Source organism: Plecotus auritus (assembly GCF_963455305.1).
Source record: "Plecotus auritus genome assembly, chromosome: 3".
Classification (NCBI taxonomy): Eukaryota; Metazoa; Chordata; class Mammalia; order Chiroptera; family Vespertilionidae; genus Plecotus; species Plecotus auritus.
The window spans coordinates 218294439-218319907 of NC_137772.1; the positions used below are offsets into that span (position 1 = coordinate 218294439).

General features: G+C 53.0%; 1 protein-coding gene across 1 annotated transcript; it reads left to right on the top strand.

The window, feature by feature from the left end:
* Positions 1-16049: 16049 nt before the first annotated feature.
* Positions 16050-25242, top strand: ISX (intestine specific homeobox; the record flags this gene model as incomplete). Its single annotated transcript, XM_080661387.1, has 4 exons — positions 16050-16242; positions 21921-22072; positions 23871-23987; positions 25003-25242. 4 exons carry the CDS (start codon positions 16050-16052, stop codon positions 25240-25242), a joined length of 702 nt encoding a protein of 233 aa, XP_080517513.1.
* Between the last annotated feature and the right edge of the window lie 227 nt (positions 25243-25469).

Genomic DNA, 25469 nt, shown 5'->3' on the forward strand with positions numbered 1-25469 from the left:
ACCCGCCTGGCTGCCTCCTAGCCCAACCCTGCCAGGGGTCCCCTAGCTGACCCCCCGCCGGCCCCGCCACACACACACACACACACACACACACACACACACAGCTAATCTTTCTGTACTAACAAGAAGGTGGTGCAATATGGGTTTGGGAGACAGACAAACCCAAATTTGAATCTAGATCTGAGTACCTAAGCCAGGTGACCTCACCTCCCGGTGGCTTGGTGTCTTCACTGTCAAACGGCATGCCAGACCTTTCTCTCTGGCTTGTGGGAAAAACTAATTAAATCTCCCGGAAGGTCTAGCACACAATTCATGTCCAGCAGCCCTGCTTCATCTCCTGCTCCAGCCCTGGCCCCACCAGCAGAACCATCATAACCAGCCTTACATTCGGTCCAAGATAGAATCCAGGAAACAGCCCGAGGTGGGGAAGGGGGCCTGGCCTCTTCACTCCAAAGGCCCAGCTGTGAGTTTACTCGTCCCTAAAGCACTTCTCATGCAAGTCCCCCCCCCCACCCCGCGCCCCATACATAACAATCTTCAGTGAACTGGCCTCCAGTAAAGGTGCCTCGAACGTCCCACCCCCTTTCACACCAGCTCATCCCACCATTGGGTCAGTGGCCAGTCAACCTCATGGACTGTGGGACATTCGCATCCCATGATGCTGTGCAGGTGAAATGCAAACTAATCTGATTTGCATATGCAAATCTCACAAATAAGGCAGGATTTCACGAGGCCAACGAAAGTGATATTAGTGCGTGGCTCAAATCGCACACAGCGCCTTTGACAAATGAGTAGTTCAGCCCGAATTCCTCCGCTAACTAGCTGCCCCATGAGCAAGTACCGCATCTCATGTGCCTCGGTTCCCTTATAACGCATGCGTAGCGTGTCCACGGAGAGCTGCGGAAAAATAAACCCATTAATATGTACACAGAGCCTGGCACATGGTTGGCACTCAAAAAATGCTGGTTATTAGTTCTAGGTAAAGGCTGAGACCTTTAATAATTAACAAAGAGGAAATCAATGAGGATAATGAATAAGTACCTCAAAAGAGAGTAATTTAAATATCAAAGTGCTAAGAGAGGCCCTTAGGAAAACCAGGAAGTCCTCAAGCATTTTTGCAAAAATGACCCTCTTCCTAGCGGTGCCATGGAAATCTAATAAGAACTGAAGGTTGTCCTAAAATACCATTATAGCATCATGTCAGAAAAATTCCACCCAAAAGAGGAAAAGGGGACGCATTCCTTGTTCCTTTTAAAAATTGGTGCATTATTTTAATTATAGTAAAATGGTGTGAAGCATAAGATACAAATGACTAAGGTTCATTGTATTTAGCTTTATGTTTCAGTGACAGGCTGGTCTCACCCAAGGGGATGATGCATGGGGCTGGCGCTGGGCAGAGGGAGAATGATGTCCGAATGGACAGTTCTGAGTTTGCCCGTGCATAACACAGTACTGTGCGGCTGGAGCGGGGACCCAGGCCAGGAGACAATGGGAGGAGGGGGCTTTCTCTCTCTCTTTTGATTAATCGTTATTGTGCCAGATGCTGTTCTAGATGGTTGGGATACAGCCATGAACAAATGGACAAAGAAGCCCAACTCTCATAGGCTTTCAATCCAATTGGCAGGAGAGATAGGCGATAAGCCCTTAGCCATAGACATACCAAATAAGAAAACTATATGCACGTAAGAAGGGGCTAAGGGCTACAGGAAAACCGATGGGGGATCAGGGTGTCAGAGAAGAGGTAAGCAGGGAAGGCCTGGTTGGGAAAGTGGTGCTCGAGCAGGCTAGAAGGAATACAACAGTGAGCCATGATATGGTGTAGGGAAAAGCATTTCAGGCAGAGGGAACAGCACATGCAAAGATGCAAGAGTGTGTGGTTCATTCCAGGAGGTCTGTGTGGCTGGAGAACAGAGAGGCTGTGGGGTCAGATTTCACAGGGCTTCACAAGCTGTTGGCTCTCCTCTGGACTCCCTGGAGATGGGGGGTTGGGGGGGGGGGGGGGTCAGGGCAGGTTCTTGAGCAGGGAGACCAGATATGGCAGCTGTATGGAGCTAGACTGGAGGGGAAAGGAGAAAAACCAGAAACCTCCTGCCGTTGTCCAGGAGGGAACACACTGTCTCGCCCCAGACACAGCTGGAAGATCCAACCCACAGGAATGCTGATGGTTTAGATGTGGGCGGCGGGGGGAAGGAATTGGATAATTCCCAGGTGTTTGGTTTTGGCCAATCTGGGCCCAGGCCTAGAGCTGAGGTCAGTTTCCCAAAGTGAAGTGCTGCCACCCAGCAGGGCAAAGATGCAATGAGTGGTGGAGAGTCGGCCACAGCGGACCCCACGGCACGGCCACCCGCCCTGGGAGACCTTGGAAATAACAGCACACGTCAGGTGGAGACTGACGGGGTGCCGGGCACTGTGCTCTGCTCCTGTAGTCTCACTTAATACTTGCAACAAGCCTGGGACATAGACGTCACTAGTCCCAGTTAAGAGATGAGAGACTACGAGCCCAGAGATGTCACTCGACGAAGTTCACACCTCTCGTAAGTGGCAGAATTAAAAAGTGAACCTGTGTGGCACTCCCCCCACCACTTGCCAGGAGGGTCATTTCCCCTCTCTAGCCATCTGTCATGTGAGAGAGATGACCTCTAGGGGTCTCCCAGTTCTACCCAAGTGCCACCTCCTCCAGGAAGTCCTCCCTGATTTTCTGGGTGGGTGAATAATCTAACCTTCCACTGAAACCACATAAGGTGATTTCATCTTCTTTTAAATTTTATTTAATAAAAACTGTATATATTTAGGTGTACAATATGATGATTTGATATACAATACATACATAGTGAAATGATGATTAGTCAAGCTAACTAACATGTGTGTGTGTTTGTGTGTGTGAGAGAGAGAGATAGAGAGAGAGAGAGGGAGAGAGGGAGGGAGGGAGGGAGAAAGAGAGAGAAACATCGATGTGAGAGAGACACATCGATTGGTTGCCTCCCGCACTCACCCTGACCGGGGTTGGGGATCGAACCTGCAACCCAGGTACATGCCCTTGACCGGGAATCAAACCTTCGATACTATATCCACTGAGCCACACAGGCCAGAATTGTGAAGCACATTTAGGTGATACGCCTGTGAAGAGATGGAGCCCGTGGGTGCAGAAGAAACAAGGACCCACATCACTGTAGCTACACAACCTCCACCCTTGGCTCATGTCTCCCTTCAACCCTCAGAGCCCCAAGATGAGAACCGTTTGTGCCCTGATGGATGGTGATACGGTTGGAAAGGTCAATTGATCATAATTGGTACATAAATGGACCCCATAACACAAGTTACCCGTTTAAGACCCAGCAACACATTATTAATACTCCTAATTTATGGGCTCATTTGAGAAGTCATCAGGGACAACAAAGCAAATAAATTGTGGGTTAAAGGGACTCCAGACGGCAGCACGCAGGGCCTTCCGCGCAATGGGTGGTAGCCGCTGAACTTCTGAGACAATCATAGCAACTGTCACCAGGGAGACGGGCTGCAAGAGGGAATCTGGAGTCAGCGGCAGCGACAGCAGGGAGCAGATTATCAAGAAAGGACAGAGTGTCCAGGTGCAGCGGGGCCTGCAGTGGGGAGAAACCGCTATCAAGCGTGCACCTGCTTTAAGCAGGCACCTCATTTGCACGGCCTCATTCAAGCCACCTCCAGACACGCCTTTGTAGTAGCTGCCCCATCCCCATTTTACAGATGAGACCACCAAGGTTCAGGGAGATTAAGTCACTTGTTCAGTGAACAGTCGAGAGGGGATTCAAAGGTGAGAGTCCATGCAACAGTCCAAGCTCCTAATCACCACACCCTCTGGCCCCATTCTACAGATGTGGACACTGAGACCAGTGATGTAGCCACACACTGCCAGGCAAGGCAGAGCTAGGTGGGGACTCCAGCATCCTGATGCCTATTCTCTTCTTTCTGAGCTGCTTCCCTGACTCTCATACCTGCCCTCCCGTTCTCATCTTCTTACTCTGCTTTTGTCCCTTTTTAGCGTTGATTGCCTGCCACGTTGCATCTTTATTTGTCTAACTCCCAGCATGCCCACAGTCATGAGCTGAGAGTCCGAGCTGTTCAATTTTATAGCAACTTGAAACCCAAGATGGTGACTTCGACTTAGACTCGTATGCAATTGGTTACACACACATCTCAAGGGTGTGGTCTTCCCTGTGGTACCAAAATAACTCAAGTCCAAAATAACTCAAGTCCACTCGTGAAAATTCTCCCATGGCGCCCGCCCTGACCCAATGGTCAGAAAGAGTCTCCCCACCATTTGTGCCTGTGAGGTCTCTGTGCCCAGAGCCGACCAACCCTTTCACACTAACACCTGCTTGGTAGGTTACAGGCCTTGGGTCTCACTAAGTTTCTTTGCACACCTCTGCTTCAGTGTGTTGTGTGCATTATTCACGACTACGTATGTCACCAAAAAGGCCATCTCCCTTCCTTTCTCCAGGTTTTTGGGGGACTTGTCCATTACAGCTTCCCAACAACAAGCTGTACTGCAGGCTACCGGTTGTTACATTCACCCAATATTCATATTTCCCTTCTTGTCACCAAGTTATTGAGAGTGACAATGTCCCCAGGTTAAAGTCTACATGTTCCAGCCCCACTTCCAGCTGAGAGGAAATGAGACAAAGGAGAAAGTCATTAGGTGATGTTCCCTCCAAAATAGCTCTTGGGAAAGGGGCTGACCAAGCTTAGAAATCAGTCCTTTTTCCCTTTCACCTGGAATTCAAACCACCGCCTGGAGCCCCAGCAGCCAGCGTGGGCTGTGAGGCAACCTTGAAGATGGAGCTCGTAGGAAGGTAGGTAGATCCTGGTGACAGTGAATCTGCCAACTCAGCTTTAGCCTGGCCATCCGGGGCTCCATTTACAAGACTGAAAAATACATTTATATTTCTAAGACTTTTATTTCCATACTAGAGGCCCGGTGCACAAAATTCATACACGGGGGGGGGGGGGGGGGGAGGGGGACGTGGGGGGACCTCAGCCCAGCCTGCACCCTCTCCAATCCGGGATCCCTCTCGCAATCCAGAACCACTGGCTTCTAACCGCTCATCTAATGTCCCTAACCGCTCCCCTGCCAGCCTGATGGCTCTAACTGCTCTCCCCTGACAGCCTGATCACCCTAACTGCCTAACTGCTCTCCCCTGCCAGCCTGATTCCCTCTATCTGCTCTCCCCTCCTGGCCTGATCCCCCTAACTGCCTATCTGCTCTCCCCTCCTAGCCTGATCCCCCTAACTGCCTAGCTGTTCTCCCTTCCTGGCCTGATCCCCCTAACTGCCTATCTTCTCTCCCCTCCTTGCCTGATTGCCCTAACTGCCTAATTGCTCCCCCCTGCCAGCCTGATTCCCTCTATCTGCTCTCCCCTCCTGGCCTGATCGCCCTGCCTATCTGTGCTCCCCTCCTGGCCTGATTCCCCTAACTGCCTATCTGTTCTCCCTTCCTGGCCTGATCCCCCTAACTGCCTATCTGCTCTCCCTTCCCCTCCTCGCCCTTCACACCCCAGGTGCTGGCATGCTGAGAGCTCTCCACCGTGGCTCCACCCCCATCCTGATTGGTTGTTACGTGACGGTGTCCCAGCCAAGTTGCATATTCCTCTATTATTAGTATAGATTCTGTGCCATGCAGCCAAACAAAATGCTGACTAATCTGTTAGCCACTGGGCAGGTGTGTGGGGTGAAAGGTGAAGTGCAGGGGATCCCACCAGGGAACTATGATAGAGGTGTCAAAGGGAACATTTACCTGACATGAATATTTTACTGAGCAAGAAACAAACCATTTGTGAACCCAGAGACTTCAAGCCCAAGACTGGGATGCAGCTCAGGGATGCAGGGCATTACAGGCGGCTTACAAAGCGTAAGTGAGGAAGTGGGTAACCTTCACCGGGGTTGGTTATTACAGGGGGGTTTCCAGCTAGCTGGGGATCGGTTCAAAGGGATTATCTTATATCATCGTAGGAAGACGATGAATATCTTTTATGATTACCAGAGGCATTTACAAGAAATAATCTAAGTGGATTTTCGCTCATGTTCATGAAATAAACTAGATTTTGCTTTGCTTCCATGGTTTAAATGGTTTTCGTCTGCTTGAGAGATTCTCAAGCCTGGTCTTCATTTTATTTTATTTAAACAGTGGGAAGTTTGGAGAGCTGAGGGGCACCGAGGAGGGGACTTGGCCCAGCAGGGGGCGGGGGTGGAGAGAAAGCCACTCAGAGGACACGGCGCCCATTCAGGAGCAAGGATTTACTTGGGTAGACTCGGGCCAGAGCTAGAAGCAGAGGCAGAGGGCAGGTGGTGAAGAGGGTGTTTGTCAGGCTGAGAGGTTTGGACCTGGCACCCGCACCTGAGCATACACCCACCCATGTACACCACACACATACACACATGTACTAGTACATGAGTGGATGCACACGCATGCATACCCATGCTCATGTATGAACCCAGAGACTGCAGCCATCCCAGGCTGTTCTCTCTGCCTGAAACACTCTCCAGCCCCTCCGCTGGCCAGCTTCCCCGTGAGCGTGCCTGGTGGTACCTCCTGGGCTGGGCTGGGCTGGGCTGGGCTCCCTCCCCCGCCCATCCCTAACAACATTCATCTTCTCTCATGGTTCACAGGTCTTTGCTGAGGTCCCTTGGGTTTCAGCAGCTTAGGTATGGAGTTCACCAGTGTATCCAAAAACCTGTGGGAATGCTGTGGGAATGCCTGTGGGAATATCTGTGGGAATACCTGTGAGAATGCCTGTGGGAATGCCTGTGGGAATACCGGTGGGAATGCTGTGGGAATACCTGTGGGAATACCTGTGGGAATGCTGTGAGAATGCCTGTGGGAATGCCTGTGGGAATACCTGTGGGAATGCTGTGGGAATACCTGTGGGAATGCTGTGGGAATACCTGTGGGAATACCTGTGGGAATACCAGTGGGAATGCTGTGGGAATGCCTGTGGGAATGCTGTGAGAATGCCTGTGGGAATGCTGTGGGAATACCTGTGGGAATGCCTGTGAGAATGCCTGTGGGAATACCTGTGGGAATGCCTGTGGGAATGCTGTAGGAATGCCTGTGGGAATGCCTGTGGGAATGCCTGTGGGAATGCCTGTGGGAATGCCTGTGGTAATGCTGTGGGAATACCTGTGGGAATACCTGTGGGAATGTCTGTGAGAATGCCTGTGGGAATGCCTGTGGGAATGCTGTGGGAATACCTGTGGGAATGCCTGTGGGAATGCCTGTGGGAATGCCTGTGGTAATGCTGTGGGAATACCTGTGGGAATACCTGTGGGAATGTCTGTGAGAATGCCTGTGGGAATGCCTGTGGGAATGCTGTGGGAATACCTGTGGGAATACCTGTGGGAATGCTGTGGGAATGCCTGTGGGAATACCTGTGGGAATACCTGTGGGAATGCCTGTGGGAATGCCTGTGGGAATACCTGTGGGAATGCGTGTGGGAATGCCTGTGGGAATGCTGTGGGAATGCCTGTGGGAATGCCTGTGGGAATACCTGTGGGAATGCTGTGGGAATCCCTGTGGGAATACCTATGGGAATGCTGTAGGAATGCCTGTGGGAATGCTGTGGGAATGCTGTGGGAATCCCTGTGGGAATACCTATGGGAATGCTGTAGGAATGCCTGTGGGAATGCTGTGGGAATGCTGTGGGAATACCTGTGGGAATGCCTGTGGGAATGCTGTGGGAATGCTGTGGGAATACCTGTGGGAATGCCTGTGGGAATGCGTGTGGGAATGCAGGTGGGAATGCCTGTGGGAATGCCTGTGGGAATGCCTGTGGGAATGCCTGTGGGAATGCTGTGGGAATGCCTGTGGGAATGCCTGTGGGAATGCTGTGGGAATGCCTGTGGGAATGCCTGTGGGAATCCCTGTGGGAATGCCTGTGGGAATGCTGTGGGAATGCCTGTGGGAATGCCTGTGGGAATGTTGTGGGAATGCCTGTGGGAATGCCTGTGGGAATGCTGTGGGAATGCCTGTGGGAATGCTGTGGGAATGCCTGTGGGAATGCCTGTGGGAATGCTGTGGGAATACCTGTGGGAATGCTGTGGGAATGCCTGTGGGAATGCTGTGGGAATGCTGTGGGAATACCTGTGGGAATGCCTGTGGGAATGCTGTGGGAATGCTGTGGGAATGCCTGTGAGAATGCCTGTGGGAATGCCTGTGGGAATGCTGTGGGAATACCTGTGGGAATACCTGTGGGAATGTCTGTGAGAATGCCTGTGGGAATGCCTGTGGGAATGCTGTGGGAATGCTGTGGGAATACCTGTGGGAATGCGTGTGGGAATGCCTGTTGGAATGCCTGTGGGAATGCCTGTGAGAATGCCTGTGGGAATGCCTGTGAGAATGCCTGTGGGAATGCCTGTGGGAATGCCTGTGGAATGCCTGTGGGAATGCTGTGGGAATACCTGTGGGAATGCTGTGGGAATGCCTGTGGGAATACCTGTGGGAATGCTGTGGGAATGCCTGTGGGAATGCCTGTGGGAATACCTGTGGGAATACCTGTGGGAATACCTGTGGGAATGCCTGTGGGAATGCTGTGGGAATGCTGTGGGAATGCTGTGGGAATGCCTGTGGGAATGCCTGTGGGAATGCTGTGGGAATGCTGTGGGAATACCTGTGGGAATGCCTGTGGGAATGCTGTGGGAATGCCTGTGGGAATGCCTGTGGGAATGCTGTGGGAATACCTGTGGGAATGCTGTGGGAATGCCTGTGGGAATGCTGTGGGAATGCTGTGGGAATACCTGTGGGAATGCCTGTGGGAATGCTGTGGGAATGCTGTGGGAATGCCTGTGAGAATGCCTGTGGGAATGCCTGTGGGAATGCTGTGGGAATACCTGTGGGAATACCTGTGGGAATGTCTGTGAGAATGCCTGTGGGAATGCTGTGGGAATGCTGTGGGAATACCTGTGGGAATGCTGTGAGAATGCCTGTGGGAATGCCTGTGGGAATGCCTGTGGAATGCCTGTGGGAATGCTGTGGGAATACCTGTGGGAATGCTGTGGGAATGCCTGTGGGAATACCTGTGGGAATGCTGTGGGAATGCCTGTGGGAATGCCTGTGGGAATACCTGTGGGAATACCTGTGGGAATACCTGTGGGAATGCCTGTGGGAATGCCTTTGGGAATGCTGTGGGAATGCCTGTGGGAATACCTGTGGGAATGCCTGTGGGAATACCTGTGGGAATACCTGTGGGAATGCCTGTGGGAATGCCTGTGGGAATACCTGTGAGAATGCCTGTGGGAATGCCTGTGGGAATGCCTGTGGGAATGCCTATGGGAATACCTGTGGGAATGCCTGTGGGAATACCTGTGGGAATACCTGTGGAAATGCTGTGGGAATACCTGTGGGAATGCTGTGGGAATGCCTGTGGGAATGCTGTGGGAATGCTGTGGGAATACCTGTGGGAATACCTGTGGGAATACCTGTGGGAATGCCTGTGGGAATGCCTGTGGAAATGCTGTGGGAATGCCTGTGGGAATTCTGTGGGAATACCTGTGGGAATGCCTGTGGAAATGCTGTGGGAATACCTGTGGGAATGCCTGTGGGAATACCTGTGGGAATACCTGTGGGAATACCTGTGGGAATGCCTGTGGGAATGCCTGTGGGAATACCTGTGGGAATGCCTGTGGGAATACCTGTGGGAATACCTGTGGGAATGCCTGTGGGAATGCCTGTGGGAATACCTGTGGGAATGCCTGTGGGAATGTTGTGGGAATACCTGTGGGAATGCCTGTGGGAATGCTGTGGGAATGCCTGTGGGAATGCCTGTGGGAATGCCTGTGGGAATGCCTGTGGGAATGCCTGTGGGAATGCCTGTGAGAATACCTGTGGGAATACCTGTGGGAATGCCTGTGGGAATACCTGTGGGAATACCTGTGGGAATACCTGTGGGAATGCTGTGGGAATGCCTGTGGGAATACCTGTGGGAATGCCTGTGGGAATGCCTGTGGGAATGCCTGTGGGAATGCCTATGGGAATACCTGTGGGAATGCCTGTGGGAATACCTGTGGGAATGCCTGTGGGAATACCTGTGGGAATGCCTGTGGGAATGCCTGTGGGAATGCTGTGGGAATACCTGTGGGAATGCCTGTGGGAATACCTGTGGGAATACCTGTGGGAATACCTGTGGGAATGCTGTGGGAATGCCTGTGGGAATGCTGTGGGAATGCCTGTGGGAATGCTGTGGGAATACCTGTGGGAATGCCTGTGGAAATGCTGTGGGAATACCTGTGGGAATGCCTGTGGGAATGCCTGTGGGAATACCAGTGGGAATCCCTGTGAGATGCTGTTTTCCTTAAGGGAGCAGCTCCGAATCTGCTCCCACACTGAGAAATAATATCCTAGTCCATCAAGCTAAGTCTTAACGATTTTAGCTTAATATTTTCTTCAAAGTACATTTTACAAATCTCCTAAGAAGGCCTTAGGAAAATCCCAACACTGCACCCACAGACACCTACTATTCAGCAAGTATCACCTCCTGGTGAGTCCCCCAGATGACTGAGTAGGGAAGTGCAACCCTGCATGACTAAAAGGATGAGTGCGAGCCACACGTTGTTGAATAAAAGCCAACTCCACGTTGGAAAGCGTCTGCCAAAAATGACAACTGGGGGTTGGAACAGTTCATCCTGAGCCATTTCTTCTGACAGTAATGAGGCCATTCCTAGTTGGTGACAATAAAACCATGTCATCTGCATAGAAAAGACTCTTAACTTTCCATTCCTCATAACAAAGGCCATTCATCCAACTCATCCAAAAATCCTTTCAAGTCATAAAATGCTGTTAAAGGGAGCAGGGACCAAAGCTCGGGTTCTTGTTCTCTGCTTGAAATCATGGTTGGCTTCCCCAAAACACACTTCCTTCTGACTTCGGTCCTCACCCTGTGCTGAGGGGCAGGTTCTGTCCAAGTGCCTGACGCAGGTGAGGATTAGTACTAAGCGCCTGTCGTTTAGCCCTCAATTGGTTTCTCTCCACATAATTAGTTTCCCACCACTGAGTTAAAGGCTGAAATCAGTCATTGCTATTGCAATTCTTGTATTGTTCCTGACAAGTTTTTGCACAAGTGGTATGAAAAGGTCAATAGTATAAAATAAATATGCTGAAAACCCAAGGGTTTCTTCGTACAAAATATCAGCCAGAGACCCTCAGCCTTGCACTCTATAAAGGAAGAACATTGACAGATGGTTTTGTTAAAATATCAAGGAAAACAGTGGGTCCATCATTTGGGGAGGACTAGAGAATGAGCCTTTAGAAAGTGGGATAATCCACCCTTTGGGTCCATCCAGACAAGACTATATGTGTAGAATTAACTAGAAAGTTTTTAAATTTCTTGCACACACACCATGGAAGTCATCGCCAAGATGACTCCCATTGATTTCCCACCATCCTGGTATCCACACCCTTGTGTAGTCCCCTCCCACGTTGTCAGGTTGGTCTAGGTGGCCAATGCAATATGTCAGAAGTAATGGTATGTCACTCCGAGCTTAAGTGCCAAAAGACATTGCAGCTTCTGCCTTGGTCTCTTTCTTAATCTTTCTCTCTCTCTTTCTCTCTCTCATCACTAGAGCAGGGGGGATTGTCCCAATTATGCCCCAATTAATTAATTATCTGTCTAGACTTAGTGGGACAAACACAGGTGACCAGGAGTCAGCAATAACGGCCTGTCCCCTGGTGGTTCAATGTCTAGACAGCTGAGCCGAACCGAAACACATAACACACAAGACAGAATGAGTATGCAATCACACAGGGTTTATTTACCTATTCCTAGTGGGTCCTAGGCTCCGGCAAAGGCCACCCGGCAATGCACATTGAAAGACGGGTGACGAAGAGGGAGACAGACAGGTGGCCGTAGTTGGTTCAGGCTCGCACAGCAGAGCAGTCAGTCAAGGGGCTCGTCTCACGGAGCGACATGGAGTCCTCCTCTATCAGGCAAAAGATGTCGACTGAAGAAGGTCCTGTGCTTATATAGCCGGTAGTAAACAACGTGTGTCCTTATCAGTGTGGGCCAGATGGTGTGCCTTATGCTAGGAACAGAGCATTTACACTTTAAGGGCTCAGGGCTTTTACATCAAGATAGTAGGGTGTTCATCAATTTGGAAGTTACAGAGTATTGGGGTCTCCACACAGCAAACATTTCACATAATAATCATTTCACACATTAGAGGGGTTTCCTTATGACCATAACATTATTATAACAGGGATTTAGCTTCTATGTTGTAAACAGCTCTATGGAGAGCCCTACATAGTGAGGACTAAGGCCTCCAGCCAACACCCATGTAGGTGAACCTTCTTGGAGGCAGGTCCTCCGGCCACAGTCCAACCTTCAGATAACCAAAGCCCAATTGACATCTTGACAACAACCTGAGTCTGTACCACTCAGCTAAGTCACTCCAAAATTCCAGACCCTCAGAAACCATGTGACTTAACTTTATTTTGCTTACTGGTGGTCTTTATCAAACCAAGAACTACAATGACAAAATCCACATTTACCCAAATCAAAATGAGTCAACCAAGCCAGTTTTAACTGGCTAACAACGCCCTTGATAATGGGTAAGGAGGTAAGCCCAAGGCAACTCGTGGCATTTCAAGAGATCTCAAAAAAAAGCAATTCGCACCAATTTGAAAGTTTCACTCCTCTCTTTGCAACACCCCCATTCTCTGAGGTGCAACCATGAGTTCTAAAAGCCTTGCACATGGCCATATGTATGGTCAAGGTAGGAGGGATGTTATCCCTTCGTCCCTACCCAAAAATCACCTTCCTGAACATAGCAATAAATAAGACAGACTTAACTGTAAGACGATTTACAGCACTGTGTCCTTCAAACTGCTTACCATAATTTGTAATGATTTTATCTACTTGTCTGCTTGTTCATTGTGCCTCCTTTCTGATCTCTAACAGGGCAGGAGCCATGTTGGTCTTACTCAGTACTTAGCCTCGTGTCAGACACATAGTAGGCACCAAAGGAATGTTTGCTGAGGAAAGGTCTTGGCCATGCACTAGGACCGAGAAATACTAGACTCTATAAATCCCCTGGTGAGGAAAGGTCCTCTCAGCTTGATACAGCTGTCCATAAGGAGGTATGATCTACACTGAGTGGCCAGATCATGATGATCTCTGAACGCATAATAATCTGGCCACTCAGTGTATATCCTATATAATAAAAGGCTAATATGCAAATTGTCCCCTCAGCCAGGAGTTCGACCAGCAGGCAGGCAGGCCAACTGCCCATGCCCCTCCCCCTGGCCAGGCTGGCCGGACTCCACCCATGCACGAATTCATGCACTGGGCCTCTAATATATATATATATATATATATATATATATATATATATATATATATATATATATATGGAGTGGCCAGATTATTATGCGTTCAGAGATCATAATAACCTGGCCACTCAGTGTATATATTACATATGATATTACATATGTAACAGTCCTTCCACTGTTTCCAGAGCAGTTCACGTAGCCCTGCAAGCCCTACACCAACCTGATATTCTGGTCTTCAGAGGCTGTTCTGACTGACTGCAAATAAGTGATATAAATGGAGGCTTTTAACCCATCACCCAGAACCCCAGGTCCAAGCAGACTGAACTATGAATCGACTTTAAGCCAGATCCAGCCCCTGGTTACCAAAAAATAAAAATAAAAATAAGAACTCCCTGTTCTGTCCTGTGTGCTAGGTATTGCCACTAGCTCAGGGGTGGGCAAACTTTTTGACTCCAGGGCCACAATGGGGTCTTAAACTGGACTGGAGGGCCGGAACAAAAGCATGGATGGAGTGTTTGTGTGAACTAATATAAATTCAAAGTAAAGGAGCGGAGGGGAGAGCAAAAGAACCCTCCGCTCTTTCGGCTCCGCGGGCCGGATAGAACAGCTGAACGGGCCGGATCTGGCCCACGGGCCGTAGTTTGCCCACGGCTGCCTAGCTGTTCAGGGTGCCTCTCTGCCCCGAGTGGAAGGAAACTTGCCTCCGAAGGCAACAGCTCCATTAGCCAGCCAGTGGGGGTGCTGGCTTCTGCGGGACTATGCCTCCTGACATTAAAGGATATACAGCAGGCACTTCACTGTGCATCCACCCCACTGGGTCATTTTCCTCCCGGCCCAGAGGGGAACTCTGTTTCCCAGCCCCTGTGCATGGAGCAGGATCATGTAACTCACCCTGGACACAGAACGTGAGCAGCAGCTCCAGGAACCACTTCTGATTACAAAACTCCCTCCTCGCTCCCTCCTGTCCCTGGGAAACTTGGAGCCTAGGACCGGAGGATGGTAGCATCCCCCAGGGAAGGAACCTGCGTCCCTGAACGAATGTCCAACTACCCTGACTGTGACACGAGTGAGCAATGATGCTCCCAATATTTTAGCGTTTATGTGTGACCAGAGTCCCCTAGCTGGACCCGATAGCCTGACACTTCCATGGGGAACAGCTCCTAAAACTGACCCCCTGACTTTCCCTGTTCCCCCTCTCAGGTGAGTCCCGAATTCTCCCGACTCACCCTCCTCAGGGTGTGAGGATCAGCCTTCCCCACCCCCACCTGCCACCCCCACCCTCTGACAGAAGTCTAGATTCGAATGTCCTGATTCCTGCGCACAATCGCTCCCGGGGCATCTGTCACTCTCGTGTACATTGGCTCCTGCGCCCAGCGTGGCATTCTGGAGCTCCCCAATAGGGCACTTGGATCACACCATCATGGCATCCACTACAGCCCCTTGGCCTGGGCCTCTGTGTCCCCACATATTTGCAAGCAACCTGACAGAGACTTCTTGTGCCAACACCCAGCAGACTGCACCCTGGCCCAGCCTCCAGCCTGAAGGAGACCCATAAACCCTCCCGGCTGAGTAAACACATTTTATTGGGCCCACGGACACTTCCTGGCCATCCTGCCCCACCTTCCCTTGTCCTGCTCCAGCCTGGCCAGTTCCCCCGCACAGCCCCAGGCCCCCCAAACCCACCCTCTAGCCCCCGTCTGCCCCCTGCCCCTTTCCCCGGACACCTGCGTCCCGGCCCTAAGGAGGGTGGAGAGTTTCTTCCTTATCAGCTGTTTTACTGCCCCCTCTTCCCTGGTTACACAGTCACTGGGAACAGAGCTCCTGGCCAGGGCAGGCCATGCCTGTCAGCTCGCAGCCGACGGCTCCGGGGCAGAAAGAAATGCCCTTCGGTGCTGTCTCTGGGGCAGTGAAGGGGCCTGCAAGCAGGAAAGGGGCAGAAAAAACGCCAAAGTCAAGCAGAAGCAACCTGGTCCAGGTGCCCACGGAGAGGTTTCTGAAGTGAGGTCGGAGAGCCAAGACAGTCAGGGCGGGACCAGAGCCGCCTGGGAGGCCCAGCACTCAGCCGTGCCCATCGCGGAGAGCGCCTGGCAGTGCCCCGTGTCCCCTCCCTGGGCCGCCACCTGCAGGCCATCGGAAGCACGGGTGCTCGGAAGGTGCATTCTGGAGACTAGACACCACGGAGCTGAGAGACGTCCAGGGGGGTCTCTGGGAACACCCTCAGCTGTGGTGCAGCCCCCCGCGGAGTTGGCCACCTGGGACCCAAAGGTGGCACCGCAGCCTCCCAGAGGCCTGGCCGGAGCCAGCGGGAAAGTCCACAAGCCGGAGAAAGGGCAAGAAGGTGGACCCACGCCCCAGCTCTCCCCTGGGGGCAGGCTTCTCCTCCGTCCAGCTCTGTGCCCTGCTGCCCACTGGCCGTGACCTCGGGGCCTGGGCCTAGGCTAGAGACTGAGGCCGCCCGCCCGGAGAAGACCCTTTGCAGTAAGACTGAAGCAATTTGGGTCAGCCATTCCAGCTCTTCCCATGTGACCCGCACCTTGATCCCAGGCGTGAGCGGCACCGGCCCATGGAAGTCCCTGGGGAGGCGGCATCGCGCCTGGATAACCCGACATGAGGCTCCCGGCTCTCCACCTCTGCCTGCCCTCTTGATCCCAGGAGTCTCGGGGGAGGAAGCAGCCACCCACCACCAGCATCACCCTGGGCATCCACAAGCCCCCTCTGCCCTCCTCCCAGCCGCCCACGGAGAGTGCCCAGGCGGGGTATGGAAAGGAAGGACTCGGGGTGCTATGAGGCCCCCAGGAAGCTGGGCCTGTCCTTCTCCATTGAGGAGATCTTAAAGAGACCTGCCGAGAGGAGCGACGGGGGCAGGCGGGAAGGGGCAGGTGGACGGGGCAGCGGGCAAGCGGCTGCTTCAGGCTCCAGGCTGGAGAGGCCCCCCCAGGACCAGCCCCAGGGTAAGTGTCTTCTGGTCATTTCTTATCCATTCTGGAGTCTCCACGACCCAGCTGGGTTACTCTGTGGTGACAGAGAGAGGGCTCTAAAAGTCAGAGATGCCAGGCATGGGGCTGGGGCCTTCAATCTCTTTCTATCTAGCCCAGAAGTGTGGCTGTTCCGATGCGACACCAGGCTCAGTCAGTTGCGGAATGCAGGGCCGGGGGGCTGTCCTGCAACCAGGCCCCCGTGAGAATGCTGCTGCCAGGTACTTACTCAGCATTCACGACGGACGGGCACTGCCCGGAGGCTGTGTGCCTCCTATTTAACGTCAGCATGACCACAGCCTGACAGATGTGGAAGCTCACCTGTGAACGGAGAGCAGTGGACGGTAACCCTGAGTTGCCCAGCGAGTAAGCAGAAGACCCGAGGTCCGAGCCGGCTCGGGCTGCCCCTAAACACTGCTCAGTCCGCACATTCTTCTCCTTCGTGAGCGCAGCCCAGCCAGCTCAGCCGTAGTGGCTGAGGTTTTGCCCAGATCTGCCCATCCTGACCCCCCTCCCCCAGCCAGTGTTCCCCCAGAGCATGTCCCCAAAGAGCAATGACCAGATCCAGACCCCTCCCTGACAGCTGGCTTGGAGAAGGCACCTCTAAGAGCAGAAATTGGTGACATCTGTCTGAGTGCTACCCTGGTCTGTGTGAGCTCAGGAAAGTCCCTTTCCCACTCGAGCTGAGCTTTATCCTCCGTGACACGATTGAGTGAAGGAAGGGGAAACCAAGGTGGTGGCTCATGTGTCCACTGGCATCTGAGAGTCGATGAGCCCGGGGTTCTCACATGAGGGCCCCAGTTCTCTCCCCCTTCTCACCCTTTTAGTCCAAGGAAAGCCTGGGAAGGAAGCTCAGGGAACCCCACACATAACCCCACAGCCCCCCAGTTGAGTCTCCGGAGAGGGGGTTGTCCCCAGCTGCAGGGGAAGACCATGAAGGACCCCTCCTTCCCGGGGTAGCTGAGCTTATTAATGGGAAGGATCCCAGCATCATTTTCAGAAGTTCATTCATATGTTCCAGTGAATTGGATGAGCATTCACAGAAATTATGCTTTGGGGGTCCAACCTCAGTCTCTCCTGCTGCAGCTTCATAGAATCCATGACTGTCTTCTGAGAGAGAGAGAGAAAGAGAGAGAGAGAGAGAGAGAGAGAGAGAGAGAGAGAGAGAGAGAGAGAGAGAGAAGAGGAGAGGAGAGGAGAGGAGAGGAGAGGAGAGGAGAGGAGAGGAGAGGAGAGGAGAGGAGAGGAGAGAAGAGAAGAGAAGAGAAGAGAAGAGAAGAGAAGAGAAGAGAAGAGAAGAGAAGAAGAGAAGGGAGAAGAGAGAAAGAGAGAGAGAGAGAGAGAGAGATCTGATATCTCTACCAGAGGAGCTGCCCTTCTCCTAGCTGACAATGGCTGGTGGCAAAAGGGCAGGCGGTCACTCATCCTGAACCTCCATAAAGATGCCAGTACGTCCAGGTCAGCTAGAGCCAGAGCAGACCCCAGGGGTGACCACCCAAAGAGCAACGATGGGTTAGAGACAGCGCCCCTGGCTCCCAGCACTCCATGGCCATCCTGCCATCCAATTGTCAAAGGTGTGAGCCCCCACCTTACAGATGATACACCAAGAGGAGACCCATCAGCTGCCAACACTACATGAGTGTTGGCACGAGAACTGCGCCCTGGAGGCCTGAGACCACCCACTCTAGGCTATTCCTGAACGTGGCTTAACCCATCCACCTCGCGCTCTGCTGGAATCCCGTGTTTCCGAGACTAGTGAAGGTCCCCCGGTGGTTTTCAAGATGACTCTGAGGACCACGCAGACAAAGATGAGATGATTTATGTCAATAGTTCTAATTATCTGTACACGAAGCTTCTGTTTAGGACCCAGGATGCTGGTTCCCCATTTTTTGGTCACAATGTGAGGTTTTCTTTATAAATAAGTTTACTTATTTCAGGGGTCCTCAAACTACGGCCCGCAGGCCACATGCGGCCCGCCGAGGACATTTATCCGGCCCGCCAGGTGCCGCTGCCTGTCCTGCTTAGCAGCCGACTCATCCCGGGCCCGCAGTGTGCATAGGAATTTGTTCATAGTTTTTTTTTTTAAACTATAGTCCGGCCCTCCAACAGTCTGAGGGACAGTGAACTGGCTCTTTGTTTAAAAAGTTTGTGGACCCCTGTATAAGTAAACAAAAACGTCTATTTGGGAAGCTGCTAAGCAAATAATAATACAGATGGGACGCCAACCTGTCGGAAACCACAGAGGTCACTGGCAGAAACTGTGAAGGAGCCGGAGTCTGTGAGACGCTGGGCGAGGGGGACAGAAAGCTGGGATTGCAGGAATCTGGCCTCTAGGCCCAGCTGGCACCGATTCACAGGGAGCCCTCAGGTGAGCCTTGGATCTCTGGGCCTCAGTTTCCCCATCTGGAGCATGAAAGAGCATTCGGGAGCATTCCTGAGGTCCCTCCCAGCTCTGACACCATGACCAGATCCACGGCAAGCTGGGTGCTGAGAAGCCTTGGTGGTTTCACTCACGGCGATTTTCCACGCAGACGCTTCCTCCCAGCAGCGGGTGTCTCCCCGCCAGGCAGAGCAGGGCAGGGTGGCAGGAGGGGCGGCCTTTCTCGCCCTCACAGGACCGCCCCCCCACCCCACCTGTTTCCCTCTTGGCATGCAGGACCTCCATCACCCCAGTAATAACCGCAGAGGAGTAAACTCCTCCACATGCCACGTTAAGGGCTCCATGGTGTGGCTGGCGGAGGTTGACTAGCACACCCAGGGAGCTCCTAAAAATGCAGCATGGCAGGCCTGGCACCCAAGACTCTGACTCTAGGTCTAGGATGGTGCCCAGGAATCCCAGTTCTAACCAGCTCTCCCAAAATGGTCCAAGGATGTAAGGGGTCCAATTTGGGGAGGCTAAGGCCCAAGAAGGCAGAGTGGCTTGTTCTGAGCTGCAGAACCAATACCTACAAGAGCTGGGGCCTGGCCAGTCATCCAGGCCAAGGCCAGTGCTCCGCTCCCCCATGTCTCCGGCAGCAGCCAAGGTCCATCCTCCCCACATCTTTCCACGTTCACAGGGACCCTCGTCATCTAAGGCTTGGACCCTCCCAGGTCTCGAGCCAGTGGAAAATTCCAAGAGGGTCTCCCAACTTAAGAGGATGCTGAGCCCAGCTGACAGCTCCCTCCTTCTGAGAGAGGCCAGCTCCCTGGAGACCTAGGGTGTGCCTCCTGGCTCATGAATGACTCTGCCCTTAGACAGGCTCCCATGAGAACAGACAGCATCAGGGCTAAAGGATGCAGAGCTAAAAGCCTGTACTTCCCCAGGATAATTGTGGTTTGCTCTCTCTCTCTCTCTCTCTCTCTCTCTCTCTCTCTCTCTCTCTCTCTCTCTTTCTCTCTCTCGCTCTCTCTCTCTCTCTCACACACACACCCCTTATCTCAGTCCCTGCCACCAGTCACAACCTACCGTGGCCATGGGGACATTGCTACGGTCTGGGGGACCTAGAGGCTGGTTCTAGAATTGAAAAGCTGACTCCTTCTTAGGCCTTGTTGGGAGTACAAGGCAGGACAATGCTGGACTCCTGCCTGCAAAAAACAAACATTGTATTCTTGTAGGATCCCCCAAAAAGCAGACCTGAAGGGAGGGTTTAGGCCCAAGTGCTGAAGGCAGTGACCACTGTGCAAAACTGAAGCTTCAATCCTTTGGGAAACGGAGCAAACATACTCCTTGGGATTATGTGGGCTTTTCAGCCTAGAAAGTCATACCCTGGCAGTAGCAAGTGGTTCTGGAGCACAAAAAGATCTGAGGGATGCAAGCAGGGTGCTGACAACATCACTATGGTAACAGGCCCCCAGCGTGTCAGAGCTAGGAGAAACCCGAGTGGACGGCAGAGGCTTTAGCATTGGCTATAATTTAAATTTGATGTATTCATCATATGCTTCATCCAGGCATGCAACGAGCTACTGAATGGCTGCCGGGTGGCAGGCTTATCTATTGCTGCACACACAAAAATTGTCCCTAAACTTAGTGGCTTCCGATAACCATGAACATTTACTATGTCACTCAGATTCTGTGGATCAGAAATCTGGGAATGACTTAGCGGGGTGGTCTGGCTCCAGGGTCCCCGTGAGATTGCAGTAGGGGTGTCATTTGCTGTCACCTGAAGGCTGGACTGGAATAAAGGATCTTTTCCCATGGTGCTCTTGCTCATGGCTGGTGAGTGGCACCAACCGTTGGGGGAGGCCTCAGTTTCTCCCCAGGCAGGGCTCTCCACATGCTGCTTGAGTGTCCTCCCAAAATGGCGGCGGCGTCTCTCAGGGCGAGCAATCCAAGAGGGAGGGCACCAAGTGGGAGCTGCCACTTCCAATGGCCCGTCTGTTATGGGAGTCACTAAGGTGGGCCCGCCATTCAAGGAGATGAGAATGCAAAGCCATCACAGGTATCTTAAAGCCACCACAGGTATCAGCTGGGAGTGGGGATGCTGCAGAGAGCAGAGCACACGCACGGCCCTGCCCGCATCCAGCAGGGGAGACAAATGGCCAGCCACTAGTCACAAGGAAAGCTCAATGATGAGTGCTGGGAGGGGGTGACACTGCTCTCTGATGCCTGTTCTAAGGGAGGTCTGGTCCATCGAGGAGGCCAGGGAAGGTTTCCCAGAGGAGTTCGTGGCTGCTGCTGTGGGCACAAGGGAACCACAGGACGTCCCTGTCCGACTGGAGAGAAGAGGCCCTGGCAGGTCTGCCCTGGGAGACTCCTGCCCTGCTCCCCACCCACCCGCCATGTCCAGGAGGCATCCCCGGCCTGCGGGAGGACTCCCAGGGGTGCCCTGGATCTCCGCCCTGCTGAGCCCACTGCCTCAGGAAGACAAGGACAGGCCCTTGCAGAGACTTCGCCCGTGCAAAGCCCCCAGGGCCTGTAGCTGAGCAGCCAGGGCCCATTAGCAGACCCCAGAGAAGGAGCAATCAGGGGAGGGAGCCGAGCGTGGAAAAACATCGGTTTATAATTAGGTGGCCTAATCACCTGTGTAAATTGTGTATTTCTTATGATCGATGTGCTAAACGGCTCAGGTTTAATTAAGTTCTGCTGCCTCGTTCTCTGTGAAGACCCACCGGAGTGTGATTCACAGCTTGCACAATTAATAACGGGGAGAGGAGCAACCTGGAAGGGTGGGCAGCTTCTCGACACCTTCCTCACCTCTCCCCGCCCCACACCCCACCCCACCCCACCCTGTGCCCTCCAGGGTGCCCTCGGCCAGCGCTGCCGGTGTGCTGCACTGTGGCCACCAGCTCCTGGGCCTGAGATGCCGGGCCTCGACAGGAACTCAAGGGTTTTCTCCCTCCCAATCCAGTTCCCCTTCCACGGCTCAGAAAATGGGGCCCACCGCCCACATTGTCCTCTCTGACTGGGCCCAGGAGATCCCAGCCCTTCCTGGGGATCGAAAACCTTGTCCGGTGCATGGGCGCCCCATCCATGAGCTCGTCTTCCCAACCCCTTGTTCACTGAGGCCCAAAATTCTATGGGCTGCGCTCCGTATGCTCTTTTCTCTGTTCCCTATTCCACTGATGCTCTTCTGCCTTCTCTCGCCTGCTTCCTCGTTTTCATACCCGCTGTGGTCTGTAACTAAAGCCAACAGCAAGGTCACTAACACACCTTGGCCCCGCCCCCTTCCCTCCAGAGGAGAGGAAGAGCAAGCGGAGGGTCCGAACCACCTTCACCACCGAGCAGCTGCATGAGCTGGAGAAACTCTTCCGCTTCACCCATTACCCAGACATCCACGTCCGCAACCAGCTGGCAGCCAGGATCAACCTCCCAGAAGCCCGGGTGCAGGTACAACCCTCCCGCTCTAGCCCCACCTCCATGCACCGGGGCCGTGGCGAGACAGTATGGATCCCGGACCCTCCAGGCCTGTCCCGTCTGAAACTTGCCATGGGCTTTGTCCCACAAATACAGTCATATCTGCTAAACGTTACACGCCAGGAAAGGAGGTCCCCATAGTTATAAGATGATTTCTCTCCTTGGAGGGTGAAAATGGAGTGAGGTGGCATTGCTGATGGCCATTGATAGATGCTCCCATTCCCTTCCTCTCCACTTGGCTACAGCTTCAGAACATCATCCCCTCTGCAGCCTCACTCACAAAATGCCTCCGGACCATCTAGCCCGGGGTCAACACAGTTTTTCTGTAAAGGGCCAGGTGGTAATCATGTTGGGCCTCGGGGGCCATTCGACCACTGTCACAACTATTCAACCCTGCCATGGTCGTAGCACAAGAGCAGCCACAGGCCATACACAAACAATTGAGCATGGCGGTGTTCCAATAAAACTTTATCGATAAACACTAAAATGTGAATTTCGTGTAATTTGCATGTGTCACCAAATATTCTTCTTGTGTGGATGTTTTTGCAGCCATTTAAAAATGTGAAGACTGTTCTTAACTCGTGGGTAGGCCATACACAAACAGGTGGCAGGCCAGAGTTAGCCGACAAGCCTGTTTTCCACCCCACCTGGTCTGGACCACATGGCTATCCCTTTGACAGCAGAGAAATGGAGAGGACCCTGGAGCCAAGGTCTGAGGCCTGGTTCAAACATCGACTGCCTAATCTGAAACTTGCCACAGGCTTCTCCCTCTTCCTTGCGATCCTTGTGTAATTTCTTCACCCCTGAGGGTCTATGGCTTTTTCCATGGTTGGGGATACAGTCGCCCCTTGTCACTCACCAGGCGTAGGTCCTGCCCTCTTGGCACATCCCCGGTTTTGCAAGTATCATTCTAGCAAACCCAAATCCAATTGTTGCCCTGTTGGCATGCTCTCCAACGGTTTTCTAAATCACTCTTTTTTTTTTTTTTTTTTTTTTTAACAAACATGATGGGCTCATTTGAATTCAAAATCTCAGTGAGGGCCCAGATCAACATTCTACTCTTTACCTTATCCCAACCTACTTTTCTTCTGGCTAAGGATGCCCCTGCCTCAGACTGCTCCCCTTTTTCTTTCCATTAGAAATCCGTCACCTAGCTAAGTTGGTAGCCACAGCTAAGTGGCTCACAATTTGGCGGTGTCTCAGCAGAACGACCCAGTACAAATGGCCGCGTGTCAGGGACCATCAGGATGCTCATGCATACAAGAAACTGCCAATGTTCCTGCAGATGCCAAGGGGCCCACGGGAGTTGCAAACTGGCGGCCTGCCAGCAGGAAACAGCCCACGGGTGGGATTTATTTGGTCTGCACAGTATTTGAAAGCTCAGAACTTTCACATAAAAATCAAGATTCCTGTCTTAGAAATTGAATGAGGCTGCAAGGCTGGGCTCACATTTCACATGGCGGCTGTTGGCTACTGGCTGGAGCTGAGAGGCTGCCCCCTCAGGCTTGGTGGGCCATGGATCCCATCACTCCTGATGACGGGACACACCGCTGCTGCCCTCCCGAATGATCCGGCCCTGCAGGCGTTGGAGGCTGTGGTCCCTATCCCCTCTCAGAAGGCTGACCTCCAGAGCCAGAGAAATCCTGGATGCCGTGAGCTTTCTAAACCGCAAAGTCTCTTGGGAGGCGTGGTTCTTAGGCATGTTGGGGGAGACACTAGATGGAGAAAAACCCTTTGCTTACCTCCATCGTCTCTCTCTCTCTCTCATCAGATCTGGTTCCAGAATCAGCGAGCCAAATGGCGGAAGCAGGAGAAAATGGTTAACCTTGAGGTCCCGCAGCAGCCAAGTGGGGCCGACGTGGCCCCAGCCACACAGCTGGACATGGCCGTGAGTGGAGTGGCTGAGGCACCAAGGGGGCCCGGGGACCCGCTGTCTGGAAACATCCCCTCCAGACCCAGACAGGAGGAAACACCTCAGGGGAATTTTCTTTAGAAAGAGCATGGGCAAGGATGTTCTGGAAGTCTGTGGGGACCTGGGACAAATCACAGCCTCTCTCTGTCCCCATGTCCTCGCCCACTGAGTGGCCATCATAGGCTTCTCCCTCCTCCTTGATTCCTTGTGTAAAACGTCACAGTTTACAGAATAGGGTCATGGAGTAAAGGGCGGTACCCAGGGGGTGAACCCTGGAGTCCGACTACCCTGGTTCGAGTCCCAGCCCTGCCCTCAGCAGCAGGGTGGCCGGGAAGAGTCCCACGCCCCTCCAAGGACAACATAGTTTTGATGAGGATGAAAGTATTGGCCGCCCATTGAGACATCTATTTGTGTACCAAATGCTAACCTCTGGGGAGGCAGCTGTACACGGAATAGACGGTCCTGTGGCGAAAGGTTTGTGCAGCCCCGCAGTGACGCTGGGAGGCAGGAATTTTTTTTTAATATATTTTTTTATTGATTTCAGAGAGAAAGGGAGAAGGAGAGAGAGATAGAAACATCAGTGATGAGAGAGAATCATTCATTGGCTGCCTTCTGCACTCCCCACCCTGGGCATCGAACCCGCAACCCGAGCATGTGCCCTGACCGGGAATTGAACTATGATCTCCTGGTTCATAGGTCAATGCTCAACCACTGAGCCATGCCAGCTGGGCAGGACTTTTTATGTATCTTTTTTTCCCCCTGCTAACACAGAAACTGGGCTCTAAGAAGCAACGTGACTTTTGTGGAATAAGGGCCAGGCTTCCTGGCTCCCGCCCCACCCCTCACGCCCAGCCCCATGCATACCTTTCTCCCCAGGTTGGTCCCCTACCCATCCCCCACTGCCCACGTCCTGGGGGGAAGGTTGGGGAGCTCCAGGGCCGCCCAGGGTAAAGCTGAAGACTCACGACGCTCCTGACCTCTCCTGTGACAGGGCCCCCTGCTGCTGCCCCCCGCGCTGCCCAGGCTGGTGCCTCCCACGGGGTGTTATCCACCGGATCAAGGTCAGCTGGCCTCTGCCTGGTTTCCTGCTGGAATCACTCTCCTCCCACACCACCCATGGGAGACACCACCTCTCCCGGGCCCTGTCATCCTGCAGACCTGCTTCCCTGCCCTCTGCTTCCTTCCACCTCCACACCCCAGGTGGGGCAGCATCTGCGCCACTTCCACATAGGGACCGGGCGGACATCCTCTCCCCAGTGGGGCCACGCTCCTCCCCAGGTGACGACAAGTGGCAGGAAGGTGCCCAGGCGTCTGGGGGAGTCAACCTCCTGATCCAGAGATGGCCCACATCCCAGGAAGCCACCCCGGCATGCCCCTCGGAAGGCAGCAGCAGGCTCAGCAGCATGGTGGCCCTCCTGGCTCAACGACAGAGGCGTTCAGACCTTAGGGGGAGCTCTG